The sequence below is a fragment of the Callionymus lyra genome, chromosome 19, assembly GCF_982586985.1.
Source record: "Callionymus lyra chromosome 19, fCalLyr1.hap1.1, whole genome shotgun sequence".
Lineage (NCBI taxonomy): Eukaryota > Metazoa > Chordata > Actinopteri > Syngnathiformes > Callionymidae > Callionymus > Callionymus lyra.
Window position 1 is genome coordinate 11,181,864 of NC_141836.1, and position 24,748 is coordinate 11,206,611.

Genomic DNA, 24,748 nt, shown 5'->3' on the forward strand with positions numbered 1-24,748 from the left:
CTTGCTTCTCGAGGTCTTTGTTGTGTTCTCGCGGGTCTGGGGTACGACTCCGGGCACGTCCTGCCAAGAAAACCCATTCATAATAATGTCCTGCTGCTTTCATCTCCTTCACCTCTTCTGTCACTTTTTGTCAGCGTATGAGTGTCTTCAGGGTGAAAACCATCGGTTGGTGGTCTCGCCATTATCTATTGTATGTGTGTGTGAGTGTGTTGTGGGGTGGTGTGTGTGGGGGGGGGAAGGGAAGGAACTAATAAGCTTAACTGCCTCCCCTCCACCTCCTGCTTCACCCTTCGCTGCCCTTCCTCCTCCCCCGTCTCCCCCCCTCGGGGGCTGATGGGTGACTGAACAATGTTTAGTGTCTGTCTGAAGGAGCTAAATGGACGAAGGCTTGTCATTTTGGAAATGAAGTCGGAGGTTACTGTAAGTCATCGGGGTGCAGGAGGAACAAACATCTGGACTCGAATATCTACTGAATCCTGTTGTCTTACACAAAGTTATTCTTAGAAAGTAAAGTTAAATCAATTAAATATCTCTTATTTAACGTAATTAACCTCTTGGTATGTTTTTCTATACATTTACGACTAGATAAATGAATGTATTTTCTAATCTCTGAGAGGTTTATTAAGATCTCCTGCATGGCATTTGGATTTAAATGGACAAAGACATTTTATTCTGAAACCAAGCACAGAAAAAAAACAATAAAATCAGCCATTGGACGCATATTTAGACATTCCAGTTGTAGAGCAGACACTTGAATATAGTTTTGTTCTCATTACTTGCATAAAAAGTAAATCTAAGAAGTTAAAAAACATATTTTTAGTCTCATTTATCCTTTTCAGTATATGTTACTGTTGCTTATTTACAGAAAAAAATGTCTTCTTTGTATGTTTTTCTATATATTTTTTTTATAGAAGATGAATAGATTTTATATATTTTTTAAGAGCTTTAAATAGTTTATTAAGCTTCCCTACTAGTAAATAGATGGTATTGCGCATTTTAATGGACAAATGCATTTTATTTTGAAACTAAGCACAGAAAAAAGTCATTAATATAGTTTTATTCCCTTTACCTGCACAAACAGTAAATCTAAGATTTTTAGTCCCATTTATCTTTTTCAGTATTTGTAAATATTGTTTATTTGAAGGAAAACATCTTCTTTGTATGTTTTTCAAGATATTAACGACTATTTAAAGTGATAGTCTTGTAATTTTCCAAAGCTCTTAGTTATTTATCAAGCTCTCCTGAAAGTTTAATCCATAGCATTTTAATGGGAAACGCATTTTATTTTGAAACTACGCACATAAAACACTCGATAAATATACAATTTGGAGAAACATTTAGATGTTCCAGTTATAGACAAACTTAGAAATATATAGTTTGTTTCCCATTAACTGCACAAAAAGTAAATCTAAGAATTAAAATTTTCCAATTTCTATAAGTAACTTATGGTAAGTAAGTAACTTCCCTGCAAGTTTAATACATCCTTTTTTAAAATTGATATAGACATTTTATTTATCAACTAAGCACAGAAATAAAATTATTAAATTATGTTTTGGACGAACACTTGGTGGAAAAATGAATGGAAAAAAACATGACTTCGAGATTCAACATGTTGAAGTTTTTAATGTCACTATCCAGCATTAAAAATGCACAATAATTCATTTTTTTTCTCGACTTTTGTCATTAAAACAGTAAATAGTGTCTCATTTAGCACCTTCAACAAGAGTAAATATCTGTTTTTAAAGAAAAAACTTCTTATTAGTAAGTTTTTCCATCAGTCCAAGCTTAGATAAAGTGATAGTTTTGTAATTTTCCAAATCTTAAGGTGGTTTATTTAGCTTTTCCAAAAGTTTAATCCATGGCTGGGAGAGCTTTTTATCAAATTTAATTACAAATACATTTCAAATCTGTGTATTTGTGAAAGTTTTTTCCCAAACAGAAGAAGAATGGAACCCGTGTGTTCCTGTTTATTTGTATAAATGACGTCTTAAGATCCGACTTGTCGCCGGCTTGAATCCGTCTGTTCGCCTGATGGATCCGACACGACGCCGACTGCTCAAGTCATCAGGTATCAAAGAGGAGCCGAAAGGAAAACATCATTTTCAAATTTGTCCACATTAGTCTGCAGGAAGAGAAGCGGCAGCAGCTGAAGCAGAAACCCGAGAGCGGCATGTTAACAGACACGTGTGTGTGTGTGTGTGTGTGCGCGGCCCAGTGAAAGTGCACGCCAAGATCATGTGTCAGGATGCAGTAATGTGTTGCTGAATGAAGGAGGGAAACAGACAGATTGAATGAGGCTGGAATGAGTCTGTTAACAGACGCTAATGCGTTTGACAGAGCAGCGCCGCATTGAGTCCAGTTAAAAAAAAAACTTTTTCTTTCGTAAAATAACATTTTCAAACAATAATTCAAGTCAATTAAAATAAGATCAATGATCACCTTCGAGATCTACATGATCTTATTTACTGCTGGTTCTCTTCACAATCGTATCATAAGTTTATGCAACCTTTGAAAATGACTATTATTTAAACACTATTTTAAAGATATAGAAGGTTTGAAACATTGTGCAAAGATTTTAAATGTTACTTCTGAGGTTTGAGGTCTTTATTATAACTATACGTCATTATTGAAATGCACGATATTGCAATTTTGGGGAGACTTACAGAATTAAAAAACGGTAGAAAAAGAGTCAAAGTTTATAAAGTTGGATTCTAATGAAAGTTTGGGCTTCTTGTTTGTTGAGTTTTAAACTGTTGTAAGTCTTAATAGTCGCGACCTTTCCAGAGGAAACATTCGAATCAGGGATTAGAAATCATTTATTACCAGATGTAAAAACAACACTGTACATTATATTAAATTATAAACTAAAATTAATGAAATAAACGTTAATAAAAGTAAGATAAATTATAGCAAAAAAGTGACTTATAAATAAAGGTGGGCATAAATAAATAGTGGGCATGAATAAATAATTAAATAACTGTTAATAAAAGTTTTTCATGATACACTTGACGTTGACAAAGTAATCAATCAAGGCCAAATCTGGCCCGCCAAGTCATTTAATGTTGCCGGCTTGATGGTTTTCTCAAATCAAAGCGGATTAATGTTGATATTGTGACTTATTAAGATGTCAGTGTTTAAGATAATATAAGAAACACTTCAAATAAAAGCTAAAACGACATTGAAGGGAATGATGTAAAAAGAAAAAAACCGAGGGAATTAGGATAAATTGAGCCTGTAAGAATGAAAAGTCGGCATCAAAATCCTACTTCCTGTTTGGTAAACGTACATTTTGTTCAGTCCCGCGACGAAAATCTACTTAAATATTTCCTTGCGTCATTGAGTTTTGAAAACCTCCCGAAATGTTATGAATGTTCTTCATCACTTTTGACTTGCATCTGCTGCTAAATCATCTTCGGTGACATCACCCACCCATCTTTTTCCACCGAGCCGGGCACTTATATAATCCGCCCGTGCCGTTTCTCCGTCTCCTGTTTTTTTTTTCTTCATGGATAATCTGAAAAGGAAACATTTGAGAAATGAATCAAATCCCCGCAGCTGACTCGCAACATCTGGCGGAAAGTTTTTGAAAATCGGGCTCATTATCGGGCGAATGGAAGGAATGTGAATCCGTCCATAAATATACGTGGACTGTATAGTTAGAATAAGTGTGGACTTGCTGCAGTGATGTGAGTAATGATAGCGTTGGACAGCTGGCTCTGTTTACCGAGACTTGAATTCATCTCGGATTGATTTTTTTTTTTTGGGAACCGCGGAAACTTTTTCGGTAATTGGGGGGAAACTTTAGTCCGTCTAATTTGTGACTCCTAGCTTGATACGAGAGCGACTTAATGTTGTGTAATCTTCTCTTTATTTGACGAATCCTACCCTCCAACTGGAGGCGAAGTCCTTAGAATCTTACGTTGGTCCTCGTAAAGATAAAGGTCCTCATAAGACACGTTCACACGCTTACACACACGGAGGTATTATCGGTAATAGAGTTGGTTTATCTTTAATAAACTGTCACCGGACCACACATTTAATAGTTATTCCACACACATAAACACAAACGCACACCCTTAACCTACACAACTGCCCCGCAGCCAGCTGCCACAAATTCCACTGTAACACAACCCCTCGGAGTGTGTGTGCGCGAGTGTGTGTGCGAGTGTGTATCGGGTTTCTCCCCCAATATCAAGCTAGCCGAGCAGAATGAGGAGTGAAAATTGAAAACAGGTGATTTTCTTTGGCGAAAAAAAAAAACTGCCGCTGGGTCCGCATTTGTTAATGACTGTGTTTAAACACAAAAACGGGAACAATCGCACACTGTCAAAATCAACAAGCGTTGTTGAGCGTAAGTGAGGACGACTGAAGTGTTGAAGACGAAAACCGGCTTCCGCTGGGACTTCCGACTTTGACTTAGTTTTTTTCGCGAAGAGAGAACAAAGCTAATGAGAGTCTCGTGACCTTGGGGGTCGCATCGACGTTCTGATTTTGATCATTTCGGGCAGATTAAAGGAAATTGATTCTTTCATTTGTGCCGAATAGGGACGACGAAAAGGCGAAAATCCATTATGTTAATCGGTGTTGTTTCTCATTTTTAATAGGGTTTAGAAAAGGAATCGGTTGATACGTCTCTTGCAATTACTTCATCTGTGGTGCGGTTGACGACTCAATCCACCTTCTTTCATACAGACCATAATGTAGAGCCGTTCAGATTTGATTACAGGGGACAGTTCATCTATGATGCCATGGTAACCCGTCACCAAAGTTGAGATCAGGGATGTGTGATTATATTGAGGGAGTTTCTTCAACAGGAAATAAAGATCTAGGCGAGTCAAACTCGATCACACACGGGGTCAAAAACCTTTAGTCGTGAGGGTTGTAGTTGAATTCCTTACTTTATCTTAAACACTGGCGTCTTCATAAGTCAACATGTGAATGTATTAAAGGACTTTGATAAATAAGTAAAAAGCAACAAGTCTTGATGATGGAGAGAATCATGGATTAATGACTGGATTGATTAATGGATTGAATGATGGATGGATGGATTGTTGGATGGATTGATAGATGGAATGATTGATGGATGGATGGATGGATTGTTGGATGGATTGATAGATGGAATGATTGATGGATGGATGGATGAATGGATTGATGGAAGGTTTGGTAGATGGATGGATCGATTGTTGGATGGATGGATCGATGATAGATTGATAGATGGATTGATGGATCGATGAATAGGTTGATGGATGGATTGATTGTTAGATGGATTGATAGATCGATCGATGGATTGATTGATGGATGAATCGATAGATTGATTGATGCATGGATCGATGGATGGATTGATAGATCGATGGATGGATTGATAGATCGATGGATGGATTGATTGATGGATGGATCGATGGATTGATTGATGGATGGATGGATTGATTGATAGATGGATCGATGGATTGATTGATGGATGGATTGATGGATGATCGATGGATTGATTGATGGATGGATCCATGGATTGATTGATTGATTGATTGATTGATTGATTGATGGATCGATCGATGAATAGGTTTATGGATGGATTGGTAGAGTTATCGATGGATTGATTGATGGATGGATGGATGGATGGATGGATGGATGGATTGATGGATGATCAATGGATTGTTTGATGGATTGATGGATCGATGGATTGATTGATGGATGGATGGATGGATGGATGGATTGATTGATTGATAGATGGATTGATAATGGATTGATTGATAGTTGATCGCTTGATGGATGGATTGATGGATGGAGTGATCAGTTATTTGACATCAAAATAAGTAGTACATTTAATCAATATAAATCTTGATGATCTATCATTCTCGGTCACGAGCCGAACACTTGTAACAAACTCTCTTTAACAAACAAAATCCCATCGATTTTCATTTTGACTTGAATCTTCTCCGAAGCGTGTTGCTGACAGATCCGATCCCAGCCGGGATCCTTCACCTCGTCTTGTTGTCGTCACGTGATCCGACAGATAACGCGGGTCAAGTCGTCCGTCAGCGCTCGCTCGCACAAACACCGCAGACCTCGGGCGGATTGTCAGTCGCGGGGGGTCAGAGGTCGCGTGTCGAGGAGATGGAGAGAGTGTCCGCGTCGGGTCCACTACAAAGCAGGTGTTGAGGGTTCCAGTTCCAGCCAAAAGTCGCGGGTCAAAGTTCACTTCCTGCATCGCTTTGTCACTCCCGTTCTCCGCCTCCGACTCCTTGTATTTCCTCCTTCTACGGTTTCCTCTGATTATTCAGTCGCTCTGGTAACTAATGATCTCTTTGTTCGGAGCTGCACAGCCGTCTGGAGACTTCAGAGAAAAATCTACACTGGAAATATTCCGTGTCGCGGCAGATATGTTCAGTTCTAAATGTTTGTGTTGCCCGTCTATTCAAGGCATTACGGCAAAACGCTTTCGTGACTGTTTAAAAGGTGTTTTAATTGACGACTTAATAAGTGCTTAGGGAGGAAAATTACTTGCACATTAAGGAGATAATAGCTCATCGTGCTCGCTGGGAACCTTTGTACCGTAACACCTTCAGTAGAGGAGCAACACATTTCCTGGCTATTGTGAATTAGTGATTTTTATTTTTATTTTTAACTTGTGTAAACGAACAAAATTAGTTATAACTTGCAAATTCAACATATAAGCATTCGATCACTTATGACTACAACCAGAATTTTAAACACAGTATTGTATCGACTAGCAGTGTTAGAAAATATTTATACGACTATATATCGCAATGTTTTTTCTAACGATATCACACATCAATACCGCTAAAAAGAACAACTTTTAATTAAGTATTAGTTACAGTTAACATGCAATTATATTAGGATAAATGAAAGCAGATACTGTTATTTACAATTATAAGCAAATATTCTCGGGCATTTGTTCATTTTTGTGTCGCAATAGAACCTCCAGCCGCTAGATGGCAGTAGTCAGAACATCCAACGGTGTAATCCTGCGAGATCCCGAGGATGGCTGAGCACGAGAGGATACAGTAGTTTTAAAACTGATGTTTGGACATATTTTGGTGGAGACTGAGGACGAGAGGATACAGACGACTCAATCCGCTTTTAAAGCTGATGTTTGGACATACTTTGGTGGAGACTGAGGACGAGAGGATGCAGTCGACTCAAGCTGCTATTTTATTTTATTATAGTTCTTTTAAGGTTTATATTTCAATTTAATGTGTATGAAATGAAAAAAATGAAACGACAGCAGTCATTACACTCTTTAGCAGCTAAAGGAAAAATAAAAACCCTTAAGATGCCAATGATGACTGAGGACGAGAGGATACAGTCGACTCCCGCCACTTTTAAAACTTTTGGATTTTAAAACAAACGAAGGCAGTTACGACTTCGTCAAGAGTCATGTGGTCTGTAAATTCTGCAACACCAGAGTCAAGTACTCGACAATACTACAAATATATACTTGTTACTACAGTATCACAATATATCGTATCGTTGAAACTGTATCGTATCACCAGAGTCTTGCCAATACACACTCCTAGTGCTGACCTAACGGCCTTTACTAAATTCTGAAGTTTGTAGAAAGGCATCATGGGAGTTTGCCGCTTTGTTGACATAGTAAGGCTGGTGCGCTAACACCCCTGAGTTCACTTTTTACTATTTCAGAATTCCATCTTTTCCCAGATTTCAGGTCAAACGTGATCTTCCGCCATAATCTCCTGGTGCTTATTTACTTCGATTGTTCCCAGAGTCAGATTAGAGTCAAAAATCCCGACGACGACGACGACGACTCGCGGGAGGTCGACTCATAATCCGTCAGCCGCTCCTCGCGAGACTCCGTCAAATTGGACTCGAGCGTTTCAATTTCTCGGGGAAAAAAACTTGCGTGTTCGGGATCTGCTGCAGTGTCCTACTTTAGCGTCTCCTCCCTCCGCTGCGGCGGCGGCGGCGGCAAGTGTGTGTCCGTGAAACGGGATTGTGTAACCGCCGCGACGCGTTTTGTGAGTCAGAGCTCGTCCTTCTTCTTCCCTCGGTTGTGTGTTGCCGCGAAGTGTGTCGATCGTCGGCTGTAATTAAGCCCGGCTGCTTAACGAGCAGACAGCTAATTAACACACTGTGAGAACTCTGGAAAGTACACACACTCCTCCTTCATCCTTCGCTCCACTTCTCCTTTTTTTTTTTCTTTTTATCCTCACGTTTCCGTCCCCCCCCATGTTTCCCTTTGAAGTCTTTCACTCCATCTGTCCCAACTCTTCCCTTTGTTCCCGACTAACTTCTCCTCCTCGAAAATATCCCTCCTTACCTTCCCTCCTTTTTTCCCGCCTCGCATATTTTTTCCTTTTCGTTATTGCCATCCTGCAACCGTTTCATCATCCCCCCTTTCTCTCTCTCCTCCGTCGTTCATCCCTCCACCTCTCATCCTCTCCTTTTATTCTTCCCATCTGTCCTCCTGTCTCCTCGCGCCGCTTTACTCGTGCCGTCTCTTCTGTTCTGTATTTGTTTTATCCTTCCATCATCTGTCTGCTCTTCCCTCCATCGTTATTGATCGCTCGTCACTAATCTGGAGATTCAACACTTTCTTCCTTCACCTTTCATCTTCACCTTTTTTTCTTTCCAAGCCCTGCTTTCCTTTTTTTTTTCCCTCCTTCAGTGCTAATTCTCTCTCTCCGTCTACTGCTTCGATCATCATCATTGTGTCTCCTCTTCTTCCTCCCCCCCCCCCTCTCTTCCTCCTCCTCTTTCTCTCTGGTGTTTTTCTGGGTCAGATGAAGGTAGGCGGGAGTTTTTTGGGGGGGAATCTTATTTTAGTCCCATTTTTTTCTCCTTCACACCATTCCTCTCATCATGCTTATAATCATCATCTTCTTCCTTATCGCCGTCATCGCCCCCCCCCCCCCCCCCTCTCTAGTAAACTCTAATCCCATTATTCACTCCCGTGTGTAGTCGTTGTGTTTTCACGCTCATTAAACGCACACTTCCAGCTCAGATGTTTGAGGCTTCATCATCGGGCCGTGGATGCGGTCATGCTATAAGTGTGTGTATCGGGTTAATACACACACTTAGGTGACGACTTCTGTCTTCATTTAAAATCCATCTTGGACGCTTTCGTGGGCGAGAAACTGTCCATGTGTTGTAATGGGTGATGGAGGTTGTTGGTTCAACGCCACCCCCCCCCCATCCCTGGAAATAAACGTTTACAGACTTTTGATTTGAAGAGGGAGCGGCCTGCAAACCTTGCTTGCTGGGACAGGGTCTACTTGATCTGATGGACACACATACTCACAAACACACACAAATAAACACAGACACAGACATATAAAACCGCGTACAAACAACCATGTACCCTTTGCATACACAGACAAAAACATGGACGCACACACCTAGACAAATGCACACATTTACACACACATGCATACACAGGTACACACACACACCCCAAATTAGTTACTCTCAATTTTTAACTTTGTTAACGAACAACGTTTCATATGAGGCGCCATCCCTCTAAACAATCATCTTAGTCATGGTGAAGGTAACGGCTCCCATAATGCTTTGCCGCCCAGCAAACCAATCGCACACACACCTGGACACAAGCACACTTATACACACTCGGATATACGCATGCACACTCAGAGAGTCACATACACACACTCGTGCATGCATGTACGAACAAACCTAGACACACACAAAAACCGATCACACACACACCTGGACACAAGCACACTTATACACACTCGGATATACGCATGCACAGTCAGAGAGTCACATACACACACTCGTGCATGCATGTACGAACAAACCTAGACACACACAAAAACCGATCTCACACACACACCTGGACACAAGCACACTTATACACACTCAGATATACGCACGCACACTCATAGAGTCACATACACACACTCATGCATGCATGTACGAACAAACCTAGACACACAAACAAGACTCAGCACAGAGTTTGTGTGTCGGTACACACACACACACACACACATACTCTCACACACACACTGAGATAGATGCACACGCTTAAGCTGAAACACACTCATGCTCACACACAGAGAGAGACACACGCATGCATGCATGCACGCACAATCCTAGACACACGCACATAAACACACTCTTATCACAGGCACACACACATTCACACACTCGGATAGACTCGCACACACTCAAGCAGGCACACACTCATGCACACAGAGACACACACGCATGCATGTACACACAAACCTAGACACACGTGCAAGCACATATACACACTCTTGCACAGGCACACACTCAGATAGACTCACACACACACTCAAGCAGACACACACTCATGCACACACACACAGAGACACACACGCATGCATGTACACACAAACCTAGACACAAGTGCAAGCACATATACACACTCTTGCACAGGCACACACTCAGATAGACTCACACACACACTCAAGCAGACACACACTCATGCACACACACACAGAGACACACACGCATGCATGTACACACAAACCTAGACACACGTGCAAGCACATATACACACTCTTGCACAGGCACACACTCAGATAGACTCACACACACACTCAAGCAGACACACACTCATGCACACACACACAGAGACACACACGCATGCATGTACACACAAACCTAGACACACGTGCAAGCACATATACACACTCTTGCACAGGCACACACTCAGATAGACTCACACACACACTCAAGCAGACAAACACTCATGCACACACACACAGAGACACACACGCATGCATGTACGCACAAACCTAGACACACGTGCAAGCACATATACACACTCTTGCACAGGCACACACTCAGATAGACTCACACACACACTCAAGCAGACACACACTCATGCACAGAGACACACGCATGCACACACACACAGAGACACACGCATGCATGTGCGCACAAACCTAGACACAGGCATGCATACACACCCATAAACACTCACATATACACACACGTACAGGTACATACATGGACACAAAAACACATGGACACAAACGCACACACATGCAAGAACACAATGGCACTAATGAACGCACACACTTACACAAACGCACATGCATACACACATGTAAAGACAGATGCACTATTATATTATGTATAATTATACTGTATATATATTATATAATATATATGTACAAAGAGAGCGCGGTAGAGAGAGGCGACGTGTTCATCAAAATATGAGTTCTTTTGTTTCCCCTGCTGTGTGTCTTGTACTTCCTGGAGCTGCCGGTGTTTGCTTGAATCTAATCTGCTGGATTGACCTTCGCTGTAAGTGTCGTGTCATATCAGCGTCTCTAAGCACCTCCCGGTGTTTTAATTAGCGTCGGGCCGATATCTAATCATTTGTTTTGTCTGCCGCAGATCCGCGTGGACGGGGTCCCGCCGCCGGCCCACAACTCCCTCCTGTACGAGACGGTGACCGTGGCGGAGGGAAAACCCATCTTGAGGGACGTGGTGTTCAGCCCGGACCACCAGCACATCTACCTGCTGAGTGACAGACAGGTACGCTGGCGCGAGACCACGGGGCGTCCCGGAGACTTCATCAGTTTTTTGTGGGGGGGGGGGCGGATGTGAGCAGGCGGAGGTTTTAATAGACGCAGACGGGAAGCCGTGAATATATCGCCGGCGCCTTTATGAGTCTCGGTTGAAACTCTTATTGTCCTGTCGAAGCACAAGGCCAAGATCAACAACTTCTACTTCCTGTCCTGCCAACCACAAACACACACACACACACACACACTTCTATACACGATAACAATAAGAAACTGTGATTTTATTTTTCATCTTTTTGATCATTTAAGACTATAAAACTTAAACTATAATGATTATACTTGTACACATCATCCACATATTGAATTCAAGGTGCAAGTAAATATCGATACAGTTAAATATTGCAATATTTACTTCATGATACTGTATCCGTATACAACAGACTTTCTTTTGTTTGAAATATTCACCGAGGTTTTTTTCATTTTTGTGTTGCAATTAAACTTCCAGACACTAGATGGCATTAATTACGTCCTCTTTAGCTAAAGGAACAATGAAATACCGCAAAATCCCGGAGATGACTGAGGACGAGAGGATGCAAACGTCTCCAAAGCTTATGTTTGGACATATTTTGGTTTCAAAACAAATGAAATTAGTTAAAACATAGCCAAGATATTCAGCGCGATCCAGAAATGACTGAGGACAAGAGGATACAGTCAACTACAGCAGCTATTAGAACTGATGTTTGGACATATTTTGGTTTCAAAACAAATGAAATCAGTTAAAACATAGCCAAGATATTCAGCACAATTCCAGCAATGACTGAGGACAAGAGGATACAGTCATCTCAAGCAGCTTTTAAAGTTGATGTTTGGACATATTTTTGTTCCAATAAATGAAAGCAGTTACGACTTTGTCAAAATATTTAGCGCGATTCAGCGATGACTGATGGACGAGAGGATACAAACGTCTCCTAAGCTGATGTTTGGACATATTTTGGTTTCAAAACAAATGAAATCAGATAAAACATTGCCAAGATATTCAGCGCGATCCAGCAATGACTGAGGACAAGAGGATACAGTCAACTACAGCAGCTATTAGAGCTGATGTTTGGACATATTTTGGTTTCAAAACAAATGAAATCAGTTAAAACATAGCCAAGATATTCTACGCGATCCAGCAATGACTGAGGACAAGAGGATGCAGTCAACTACAGCAGCTCTTAGAGCTGATGTTTGGACATATTTTTGTTTGAATAAATGAAAACAGTTAAGACTTCGTCAAGATTTTTAGCGCGATTCAGCGATGACTGAGGATGAGAGGATACACTGGACTCGAGTAGCAGGTTTAAAAGCTGATGTTTGGACTTTTTTTTTTTTCAAAACAAATGAAAGCAGATACGACTTTGACTAATAGTCATGTGGTCTGTAAATTCTGCAACACCAGAGTCAAGTACTCGACAATACTACAAATATATCCTTGTTACTACAGTATTACGATACATTGTATCGTCGGATTCTTGTCAATACATTACAGTGAGGGGCCGTCAAACCAAAAGAGATGAGCCAAAATATGAATAACCTTTTACAAAAATTTACAAAAAAAGTTAAATATAATAACAATTTAAAAATAAATAAAGTAATATGTCAATAAGATATTGTTAAACCTTTCATTAAAGTTGTACTTGTAAGCTGTCAAAAACACGCCCTTGTTTTGATTGAGTTTGACACCCCGGATCTAAAGTGATGCTTAATACGATCAAGATCAACATCACAAAGTCACCTTTTATCTGCGTCAGACCTCGAAACTAACGAAGCTTCTGAACCTTCATCAGTGTGTCTCGGTTTGTGACGAGAAACTCTGTGACCGGGTCTCGTTCATCATGCAAACTCAGCACTTCAGAGCAACAGCTCATGATGTGTCACTTCTCTCTCAAGTGTGAATGTATTTTTAATCAAACATTTAGCTCCGCGGCCGACATTAATCTCGCAAAGGAAAGGTTGCGGTCTCCTTGCTGGAGATCCGCGCTGAATTTGGTATTGTGTTCCGTCAGACACCAGGAGTCATGTGATCGATCGATGCCGTTCAATCAAGCCTCCCGTTAACCAGCGGAGGATGAATCCCCCGTCCGAGCTCCTCGCTAGCAATCTGGCGACGCCATCGTGAGAGCCATATTTCAAACATTTTGACAAAGTGTAATTGCCTTTTAACAAGGTGTGTGAATCGGCTTTATGCGATGGCTTGACTCTGGTGTTGCAGTATTTACTGACCACATGACTCTTGACGAAGTCGTAACTGATTTAATTTGTTTTGAAACCAAAATATGTCCAAACATCAGCTCTATAAACGGCTGGAGTCGACTGTATCCTCTCGTCCTCAGTCATCGCTGGGATCTCGCATGATTTTATCGTTCCTTTAGCTGTGGAACATGTAGAAAATGTGATGGCTAATCATTTTAATTTATATTTATAATTGATCAACCCTTAATACAACTTGCTTGAAGGACTTTTTTGTTTTTTACCCTTTTTTGTGTCCTTTTAGTGAATATTTCGTGCCCAAGAAACTTTGAGTGAATATCAAGGTCATAGATTAAAAGTTAAAAAAAATGTATGTCCATCTTTTTTTATATTTATGAAAGCTTTGTAAATATTTTGTATACATAGTAAGTTTATTTTGTATTCTTTTATGCGTTTTTTTTTACTTTGTAAAGTTGTTTTTTTTGTTATACTTTGGCTCTTAGCTCCTCTCTTTTGGTTTGATGGTCCGTCACGATATTCCCCGGGACTTAGGTTTGACTCATGTCAAATATCACATACGACATGAAATTTTTTATTTTTAAATAGTGTTATGTATTAGCAAGAATCCATTGAGATAAAATATAGATAAAATATATTGCATCACTATAGTAACAAGGATATATTAGTAGTATTGTTCAAGTACTTGACTCTGGTGTTGCAGAATTTACAGACCACATGACTCTTGCTGGAACGACTGTATCCTCCCGTCCTCAGTCATTGCTGGGATCTCACAGGATTTTATTCTTCCTTTAGCTGCGGAGGATATAATGACTTCTGCCACCTAGTGGCCGGAAATTTAAGTCCCGTACTTGACTGGTGTTGCAGAATTTACAGACCACATGACTCTTGCTGGAGTCGACTGTATCCTCTCATCCTCAGTCATCGCCGAGATCTCACAGGATTTTATTCTCCCTTTAGCTGCTGAGGACGTAATGACTGCTGCCACCTAGTGGCCGGAAGTTCAAGTCCAGTACTTGACTCTGGTGTTGCAGAATTTACAGACCACATGACTCTTGATGAAGTCGTAACTGCTTTCATTTGTTTTAAAACCAAAATATGTCCAAACATCAACTTTAAAAGCTGCTGGATTCCACTGTATCCTCTTGTTCTCAGTCATCACTGGTTCCCACTGAATATCTTGGCTAATTCGTAAATGCTTTAATTTCTTTTTTCTTTTTGTTTTACAAAAAAGGGTGTTTCATTTGTGTGTGTATCAAACATCAGCTTTAAAAGCTGCTGGAGTCGACTGTATCCTCTCGTCCTCAGTCATCGCCCAGGATCTCACAGGATTTTAATCTTCCTTTAGCTGCGGAGGATGTAATACACATCTAGTGAACGGAATTTTCATTGTAACACAAAAGTAAACAAGCACAGTTAATATTTGCATGTTGAATTATTTGATTTTAAACAAACCTTATTAGATAATTATGTTGTATAAAACATCGATGATAAAAATAAATTAAATACACAATGAAAAAAAAGAAAAAAAAAGTCGGCACTGTTGAATATGGATGCAGTATCATGAAAAATATTGTGCGGTTCTTCTCAATCTGGTGGAATCCTGTGAGTCGACACATTGTTAATTCATCCATTGGAAGGAATAAGAAGTGCTTGATCAGCAAGTACGAATAAGTGTGGAGTGTGACAGATATGAGCGCACAACTCTTTACCAAAAGCTGATAATGAGGTCACAGACGAGACAAGACTGTGTGTGTGTGTGTGTGTGTGTGTGTGTGTGTGTGTGAGAGACGTATCTCTTTACCCACAAGCCAGTGCAGCCGCGAGACAGTACAACTGCGAAACACAGAAGACACATTGTCCTTCTCCCCATACAGACATTCACACATGAATACATGCATTGTCGGTACACACACACACACACACACACACACACACTCACACACACAGTGTTTGTGTCCGCAGGAAGCCACCAAACACACTGTGATAACAATCTGGAACTGATTCTGTCCGCTAATAGATTGTGTGACCGTTTGACTGGGATGTGATATCAAGTTAATGGAGCATAATAACCTCGGTGCTATGAAATCTGCAATAATCAAATCATTACATTAAGGCCAGTTGATCGCATTGTATTCTTTGTTTGGCCACAATTTTTTTTTAATGCCCGAGTCTCTCAGCGCCATAAACACTCCTGTCAGCACAAGTCTGGCTTCTGGCTCCCAGACCCTTGAGCAAGGGTGACTTTTTGTGTGTGTGTGTGTGTGTGTGTGTGTGTGTGTGTGTGTGTGTGTTTGTGTGAACGTATGATGTGTTACTGAGACTATTTCAACACATGTCGAAGCTCATCACCCAAGTGTGAGTTTTGTATTGCTGTGATGACCCGGGGGCCCCAAAAACAAGCTCCCATTACTGCATACAATAAAAAAAACACAATTAAAAAACACAAAAAACGTTTGAGTCATTGGATAATAAAAGGGGGCGTGACAAAATATCGATAGACAACAAAAAGATTGTATACAATACTGTATCATATATAATACTTTTTATTATACATATATTGTTTGGCTTTTTGATGACATTCCATTTCATTGTAGTTATTTTATGGTTTATATTTCAATAAAATTTAGTTATTTTATGGTTTATGGTTCAATAAAAAATTTGTTATTTTATGGTTTGTATTTTAATAAAATTTAGTTATTTTATGGTTTATGGTTCAATAAAAAATTAGTTATTTTATGGTTTGTATTTTAATAAAAATTCAGTTCTTTAATGGTTTATATTACCAATAAAAGTTAGTTATTTCATGGTTTATATTTCAATACAATTTAGTTATTTTATGGTTTGTATTTCAATGAAATTTAGTTATTTTATGGTTTGTATTTTAATAAAAATTCAGTTCTTTAATGGTTTATATTACCAATAAAAGTTAGTTATTTCATGGTTTATATTTCAATAAAATTTAGTTATTTTATGGTTTGTATTTCAATGAAATTTAGTTATTTTATGGTTTATATTTTAATAAAAAATCAGTTCTTTAATGGTTTATATTACCAATAAAAGTTAGTTATTTCATGGTTTATATTTCAATAAAAATTTAGTTATTATATGGTTTATATTTCAATAAAAATTGTGTACTTTTATGGTTTATATTTCAATAAAATGTGTATCAAAACTAAATATTTATTAAATATTCACATCGGTTATTTTTTTCATTTCTGTGTACGAATAACAAATTCCGGCCACTAAATGGCAGCAGTTATCATGTCCTCTGAAGCTAAAGGAAAAGTAAATACCCTGAGATCCCGGCAATGACTGGGGATGAGAGGATACATTTGTTTCCAGCTACTTTTAAAGCTAATGTTTGGACATATTTTGGTTTCAAAACAAAAATTAAATTCGTTACATCTTCATCAAGAGTCATGTTAACGAAAATCTACAACACCAGAGTCAAGCACTCGACAATACTGCAAATATTTTCTTGTTAATGCAATATCGCAATATATCTTTGCGTTGCATCTGGGGAGCACGTTACTAAGTCAACTGATTTGACTGACATGTTGTTGTGTGCAGGTGACAAGACTTCCAGTGGAGAGCTGTGAGCAGTACAGCACCTGCTCCGGGTGTCTGGGCTCAGGAGACCCTCACTGTGGCTGGTGTGTCCTCTTCAACAAGTAAGACCCTCCACAACCATCCAGTGGCTTTCATTACAGTTCTTGCATCTGTAGCTTTCTCTGGGATTTTACAACATCATCATTGAATTCACTGTTTCAATGAGGACGTTTATCATCATATAAAATAGTATTATTTACTTTATATAACAAAATAAATACAATTTTAACAACAGTTTTGAATTTTCAATAAATACACTTTTATTTTATTATATATCCCTTCATATTGCATTGAACTCTCATTCAATTATGTTGAATTAATTATTGATAATACAATTTCTTTATTCTATTCAAAATAATTGTAACCATTTGATTCACCATTTCAATGAGGACATTAATCATGACATAAAGTAGTTTTATTTTCTTTTATATAACAAAATAAATAGAAGAACAATTTTGGATTTTCAATAAATACTTTACACTAAATAATTTACATTTTATTATATATTCTTTCATATTCCTTTGACCTTTCATACAATTATGTTGAATTAATTATTGATAATACAATTTATTTTGTGAAATTTTAACCATTAGATTCACCATTTCAATGACGACATTTATCACGACATAAAATAGTATAATTTCCTTTTATATTACACACCAAATCGATTTTAACAACAATTTTAAATTTTCATTTAGTGCTTTTTGAAGTTATTAAGTAAGTAAGTAAGTAATATTTATTTATATAGCACTTTTCCAGACCAGGGTCACAAAGCGCTTAAACAAACAAAACAATACTCAAAAAAGTATATACTCTAAAGATCAAGATAATATTATATATATTATATTTTTTTTTTATTCAATTATTTAAAAACAAAACGATTCTTCATTTAATTTCTTATTATTTGATTAAATTATTCAATAAAAACAAGTCCAACCTTTCAATATAGTCATAATTGAATTCAATAATTCCCCCTAAAATTATTAGCGCTTCCATAACATAAATTAAATCAACAATTCACTACAACCCATATGTCCATGTTGTTGCCGTGGTGACGTCACTAAGATAGCGATGGATTTGAAGTTCCTAGAGAGAGAGAGAGAGAGAGAGAGAAAAAACAAGACATATGGCACATGTTTATGATTCGCCTGCTTTCCTGAAATAGCTTTAAAAAAAAAAAGAAAAAAAAACCTCTCCGCGGCGTCCAGACAGTCGTTTCCTGGTTTGTTTATCCGTGTTTCGCAGGCTCCTGATCTCAATAACATGCAACATCTTGGTGTTGAGCATCAACTCCCTGCAGTCAGACGCCAACATCTGCTCGGCCGTCGCCGACCAAAACAAGACGGAGCGATAAACATAGTCGCCTTTTTTTTTTTCATCCTTTTTTTTTATCCCGAGTTTGAGTTTAAATGAATGTAAAGCGGAGATAAACAAGGGCGTATGCATATGCATGCGAACATCATAGCTTCTCCCTGGAGGAGTCATTAATGCTGCAGGAGATGTTTGAAGTCCACAACACAGGTGGACGTTCGTCCTTGGATTCCAGAAAACTCCTGTCATGCGACAGAAATCTATAAAGTTCTATTTAAAAAAATTGAAATTCTCGTTTTTTCTTGTCACGCTGCCTCCTCTCGGCGTCTGATCTGCTCACTCGCTCGCCGTCCATCTGCTGTTAATTAGAAACGAGCCGCTCGTTACCGGCGTCTGATTTGTTGTGTGCGGCTGCACATGTCACTCGCGGGGACCCTGTTTTTTTTTCTTAAAGTCGGCGTCTACTGGAGAAAATACTTTGAAATGATTCCCTGATAAAGGTGCTGCACAGGTGGCAATAAATATGAAAAACAAATCCTGATTGTACTGTATTAAATACAATTAAAATGATTTAAAATAATTTCATTTATAGTGTTTTTTCTAATGATTATTTCTCTTATTCCTGTAGATGTTCCAGACAGGAAGCCTGTGACAAGTGGGAGGAGCCTCAGCATTTCAACACCAAGCTGGATCAGTGCGTCAACATCACCGTTACCCCGAGCAACATGTCCGTCACCTCACCTTCGACACAGGTGAACATCCGATATTCAAATCAAACTTTATTTAAAGTGTCAACTCTTAAGACACTTAACAATTAATAAAGCACTTTCCGCGAGAAAAGATAAACAGTTCCCAAGATAAACATGAGCGAAATGTACTTTTAACAGGCAGAAACCTCGAGCAGAACCAGACTCATTTTTGAACAGCTTTTATTTTTGTGATTAATAATAATAACACATTATTACATAGATGTGTATATTGAATTTATTGAGTATTTTAATTAAAAAATGTGTATATATACTGTATATATTTTCTTTTCAAATAATTGAATATAAAAAATATCGAGTATTTTATTCATTATTATTAAAAAATATATATATAATAAAAAGAGTCTTTGTAGTCTTTTCAGAATCAGAAAACTTTTTATTTATTATTTATTTGTTGTGGCAACAGTAGAGAATAAAATTACGAAATAATACGAATGAAATAAAAAGAGATTAATAACATAAAATAAGAGACATTACGATAACATTGCATATAAATAATAATTACTAGAAAATAAAATTAAAAAAATACGTTGAATCTTATTAAACAATATTCATGATCAGCAACATTTTTTATTGAATATAAAAAATAAGCGAATCATTTGACACTATGATACCAAAAATTGAATTAAAAAAGCGATGAGTGAAAATATATTCAATTTACAACCTTTTATTTTCTTACTAATTAGAATTGGAATATCAAACTGTGATTAAGTAAATGCCTTTTTTAAATTTAATTATTAAAAAAAAAGAAAACAATCATATTTCCATTATATATGTAATTTTTTATTTGTTAACTCATCTTTGAAACACAATAACACATTTTCACATACTATCTTAAATATATATTTTTTATAGTTTTTTTTTTTGTACCATCTTCTGAAACAGAATCAACACTTTGACTCCAAACGCCTCTCTCCAGCTCAAAGTCGAAAAGTTAATTTCAACTTTTTTATCAGAACGTGTCGAGGTCTCGACCCGTCAGATCAGCTCTGACCGGTCTAATCTCGCCATCCTCACAGATTCATAATTGATGAAGTTTTTTTTTCTCTCTCTCTCTCTCTCTCTCTCTCTTTCTCTCTCTCTCTCTCTCTCTCTCTCTCTCTCTCTCTCTCTCTCTCTCTCTCTCTCTCTCTCTCTCCCTGAAGCTGACCATCCGAGTGCAGAACGTCCCGGAGCTGTCCGGCGGTGTCACCTGCGTCTTTGAAGACCTGAGCGAAACCCCGGGAGAGGTCAGCGCCCGAGGTCAAGTCATGTGTATGTCACCTTCGCTGAAGGACGTGCCGACGCTCACGCACTCCTACGGTACGTCGCTCAAACGTCATAGGACACCTGTCAATCATTTCAAGATCCTTGTATTCGTCAATCGTTCTCTAATATTTGATTTTTTTTGGGGGGGTTTTCAGGCGAGAAGCGTCAAGTTCACCTGAGCCTGCGATCCACGGAGACCAGACATCAGTTCATCAGCACCAACTTCATCTACTACAACTGCTCTGTGCTCAACTCGTAAGTCTGGCTCGCTCCTTTCTTCTTCTTCTATACTGTCGCCATGGTAACAGTGTTCTGTTCGACGTGAGCTACAGCTACCTGTGGTTGTGTATTGAAAAGAATCTGTGGATACGATACGATACAATATGTTGCGATATGTAGGATAAAAGATATATATGTAGTACTGTCCGAGTACTTGTCTTTGGAAGTCGTAACTGCTTTTTATTAAATATATATATATATATATATATATATATATGTCCAAGCATCAGCTTTAAAAGCAGCTTGAGTCGACTGTATCCTCCTGTCCTCAGTCATCACTAAAAATTGTCCAAGCTTCAGCTTTAAAAGCTGCTTGAGTCGACTGTATCCTCCTGTCCTCAGTCATCACCAAAATTTGTCCAAGCATCAGCTTTAAAAGCTGCTTGAGTGGACTGTATCCTCCTGTCCTCAGTCATCACCAAAATTTGTCCAAGCATCAGCTTTAAAAGCTGCTTGAGTCGACTGTATCCTCCTGTCCTCAGTCATCACCAACATTTATCCAAGCTTCAGCTTTAAAAGCTGCTTGAGTCGACTGTATCCTCCTGTCCTCAGTCATCATCAAAATTTGTCCAAGCATCAGCTTTAAAAGCTGCTTGAGTCGACTGTATCCTCCTGTCCTCAGTCATCCCCAAAATGTGTCCAAGCATCAGCTTTAAAAGCTGCTTGAGTCGACTGTATCCTCCTGTCCTCAGTCATCACCAAAATGTGTCCAAGCATCAGCTTTAAAAGCAGCTTGAGTCGACTGTATCCTCCTGTCCTCAGTCATCACCAAAATGTGTCCAAGCATCAGCTTTAAAAGCTGCTTGAGTCGACTGTATCCTCCTGTCCTCAGTCATCACCAAAATTTGTCCAAGCATCAGCTTTAAAAGCTGCTTGAGTCGACTGTATCCTCCTGTCCTCAGTCATCACCAAAATGTGTCCAAGCATCAGCTTTAAAAGCAGCTTGAGTCGACTGTATCCTCCTGTCCTCAGTCATCACCAACATTTATCCAAGCTTCAGCTTTAAAAGCTGCTTGAGTGGACTGTATCCTCCTGTCCTCAGTCATCACCAAAATTGGTCCAAACATCAGCTTTAAAAGCTGCTTGAGTCGACTGTATCCTCCTGTCCTCAGTCATCACCAAAATTGGTCCAAACATCAGCTTTAAAAGCTGCTTGAGTGGACTGTATCCTCCTGTCCTCAGTCATCACCAAATTTGGTCCAAACATCAGCTTTAAAAGCTGCTTGAGTCGACTGTATCCTCCTGTCCTCAGTCATCGCCGGGATGTCACAGGATTTCCTCGTTTTTTTTAGCTGCGCAGGACGTAATGACTGCTGCCATCTAGCGGCCGGAAGTTTAATCGCAACACAAAAATGAACAAATGCTTTCTTAAAAAAAGAGTTTGAAACTAAAACCTTAATATGGCACTTTATTGAAATATAAAACTATAAAACAAATCATAAAACAGGATTGGAAAGCCAACAAAATAAATATTAAATACGATTAAGTATCGTGAAAAAAATATCGGAATATTTTTGTGTATCGAAATTTTCACGCACCAATTTTTTTTGGAAGTTTTTTGCATTGATACCAACTTTTTTTTTGCTACTTTTTTTATTGATTTAATTGCTGTCTCGCAGCCCTAGCTGTGAACGATTTGTAGACGAGTGAACACGTATTATCCTCCGTAAAAAAAAAACGTTTCCTTCCTGTGGGAGGACGATTGGATCTGAAGTCACATGACTCTCACCTGATCGCCTTGTAGTCCAGGTGTGTGGGAGCACCGGTGAAGTTCTAAGGCCGAGGTAGAATACAAAGTAAAAAAGAACACATTTGATGTAGATCGATACAAACCCCCCCCACCAAACCCCCCGTAAAATAACCCAACAGCTTGTTAGTTTCCCTCAAGCGTCTTCTGAATCTCTGTCTCTGCCACACACTGAACCGGACCAGTTGGTAGGTTCATGTTCTTTCAAAACACATTTTCATTTTGGCACGTTTTTTTAGGGTTTTTTTTTTTTCTATGAAGATATCTGGCTGTGAGTAATGTGTTCTAATTAATTAAAAATGAATATCATCGGCCATCATGGCTTCAGAGATGGTTTGAGACTCATTTTATCTTTCTTTCTGGAAGGTGCACGTCCTGCGTCAGCAGCGAGTTCCCGTGTCACTGGTGCAAATACCGTCACATCTGCACCAACAACCTGCAGGACTGCTCCTTCCAGGAGGGACGGGTCAGCAGCATGGAGGTATTTACGAAAATATTAACACTATTTATATACATGTGCAATGATTAGCAGGTAGGATTTACTCTCTGGGTCACTCGGATTCAAAAAATGTCTTGTAAATGGGTCCAAAAGGAAAAAAAATGATTTGTATAATTCCTGTTCTATTGACTATTACTGTCTGAGAGTAGTTTTATTTTGAAAAAAATATTGCATTTGTTCTGAAGTAACATTAGCTTGTGACTCCTCACTCGTCAAGATGCTTGTTTTAGTTTATTTAATTTAATAATTAAACCTGTAAACTAGTGAAAATGAGTGAAACACCAATTTTATATGATTTATTTTAACTGTTTTTATCTGAATATAAGTCAAAAAACTTCTAATCAACTCAAACAAAGATGATTCAGAAACTGTCAGAAGATAAGCTTGACAGTTTTATCTTCAAAATAAAAAAGAATTTTTCAGGAGCTAGCTCTGTTATCGACTAGCTTAGCCGGCAAGTTTACAATTCTTTTAAAATCTTATTTCTTTCTATTACATGTTACGAGATAAGGTACGATTGACCTAAAGAACCTTATCTAAAGATAAAAAAACGGTGAAGTTATTATAAAAAAAAAAAACTGGTCTGACTTTGGACCTTGGCTCCTGCGATGGTTTTATTATGTGTCAACTCATGGCTCGGGAGTCCAAATCCGGACCACTAAGGGATTTTATGTGGCCCGCCGTTTGCTTATAGTTAAATTAGATTAATGTTCATGTTGATATTCTGACGTATAAAGATGACAGTGTTTAAGATAAGATAAGGAACATAGGTTAATATACGTAGACTTCCTAACAGTTATGTTATTAAGAAATTTAAGGGGAATTTAATATTATCTGTTTAGGAAAGTTAAGGTAATATCACATTTGTTCAGGCCGCGACCAATAATGCTAAAAAGATTTATGACTTTGGATATATAAAACTAAAGAACGGACATAAATCATGATTTTATATATATAAAAAATACATTTTCTTAAAGCATATTATCTTTAGGATGACTTGGATCATGAAAACATGTTAAAACACATTTCTAATAAATATATTCAATGCTAATATTCAACGTTTTCAGTGAAAATTACCCCAAAAAAGTAGATGTTATATCTTTTAAATGTCAGTTTTAATTAGTTTATTTTCACATGAATGAGCGCTTTTAAAATTGATTTACATATTAGGGTCCTCATCAAAGACTTGTTGATGATTCAATCACACACACACACACACACACACATTACGCCCTGGAGTCAAACGTCACTCTGACCACATAGGTCAGAGGTCATCAGTCACGACCAACAGAGACGTGTTTGTCCTCTTGTTCTTTGTATTCACCAAAACGCTGTCATTTTTTTTGATAAAATCTGTGATAAATGTTTTTTCTTGACGACACTGAAGTCGACTCACAGATTTATATTTCTTAATAAACTCTTTCTCTTAATCTCAAAAGAGATATTTCACACACAAAGTGCAGGTTTTGTGTCTAAATTGGTCCGTTTTGCGATCATTTCTGTTTTGATGTGGTTCGCTAAACAAGAGTAAAACTCCTGCACT

At 38.4% G+C, this 24,748-nt stretch overlaps 1 protein-coding gene across 1 annotated transcript in view; it reads left to right on the top strand.

Moving 5' to 3' along the window:
- The window catches only part of plxna3 (plexin A3), a 158,848-nt gene that overhangs the window by 80,937 nt on the left and 53,163 nt on the right, over window positions 1-24,748 (top strand). Inside the window, exons 7-12 of the mRNA XM_087781248.1 lie at window positions 11,362-11,502; window positions 17,316-17,416; window positions 19,294-19,417; window positions 20,578-20,734; window positions 20,836-20,935; window positions 23,073-23,187. Of these exons, the coding sequence (XP_087637374.1) occupies window positions 11,362-11,502; window positions 17,316-17,416; window positions 19,294-19,417; window positions 20,578-20,734; window positions 20,836-20,935; window positions 23,073-23,187 (738 nt within the window). The remainder of the gene's footprint in view (window positions 1-11,361; window positions 11,503-17,315; window positions 17,417-19,293; window positions 19,418-20,577; window positions 20,735-20,835; window positions 20,936-23,072; window positions 23,188-24,748) is intronic.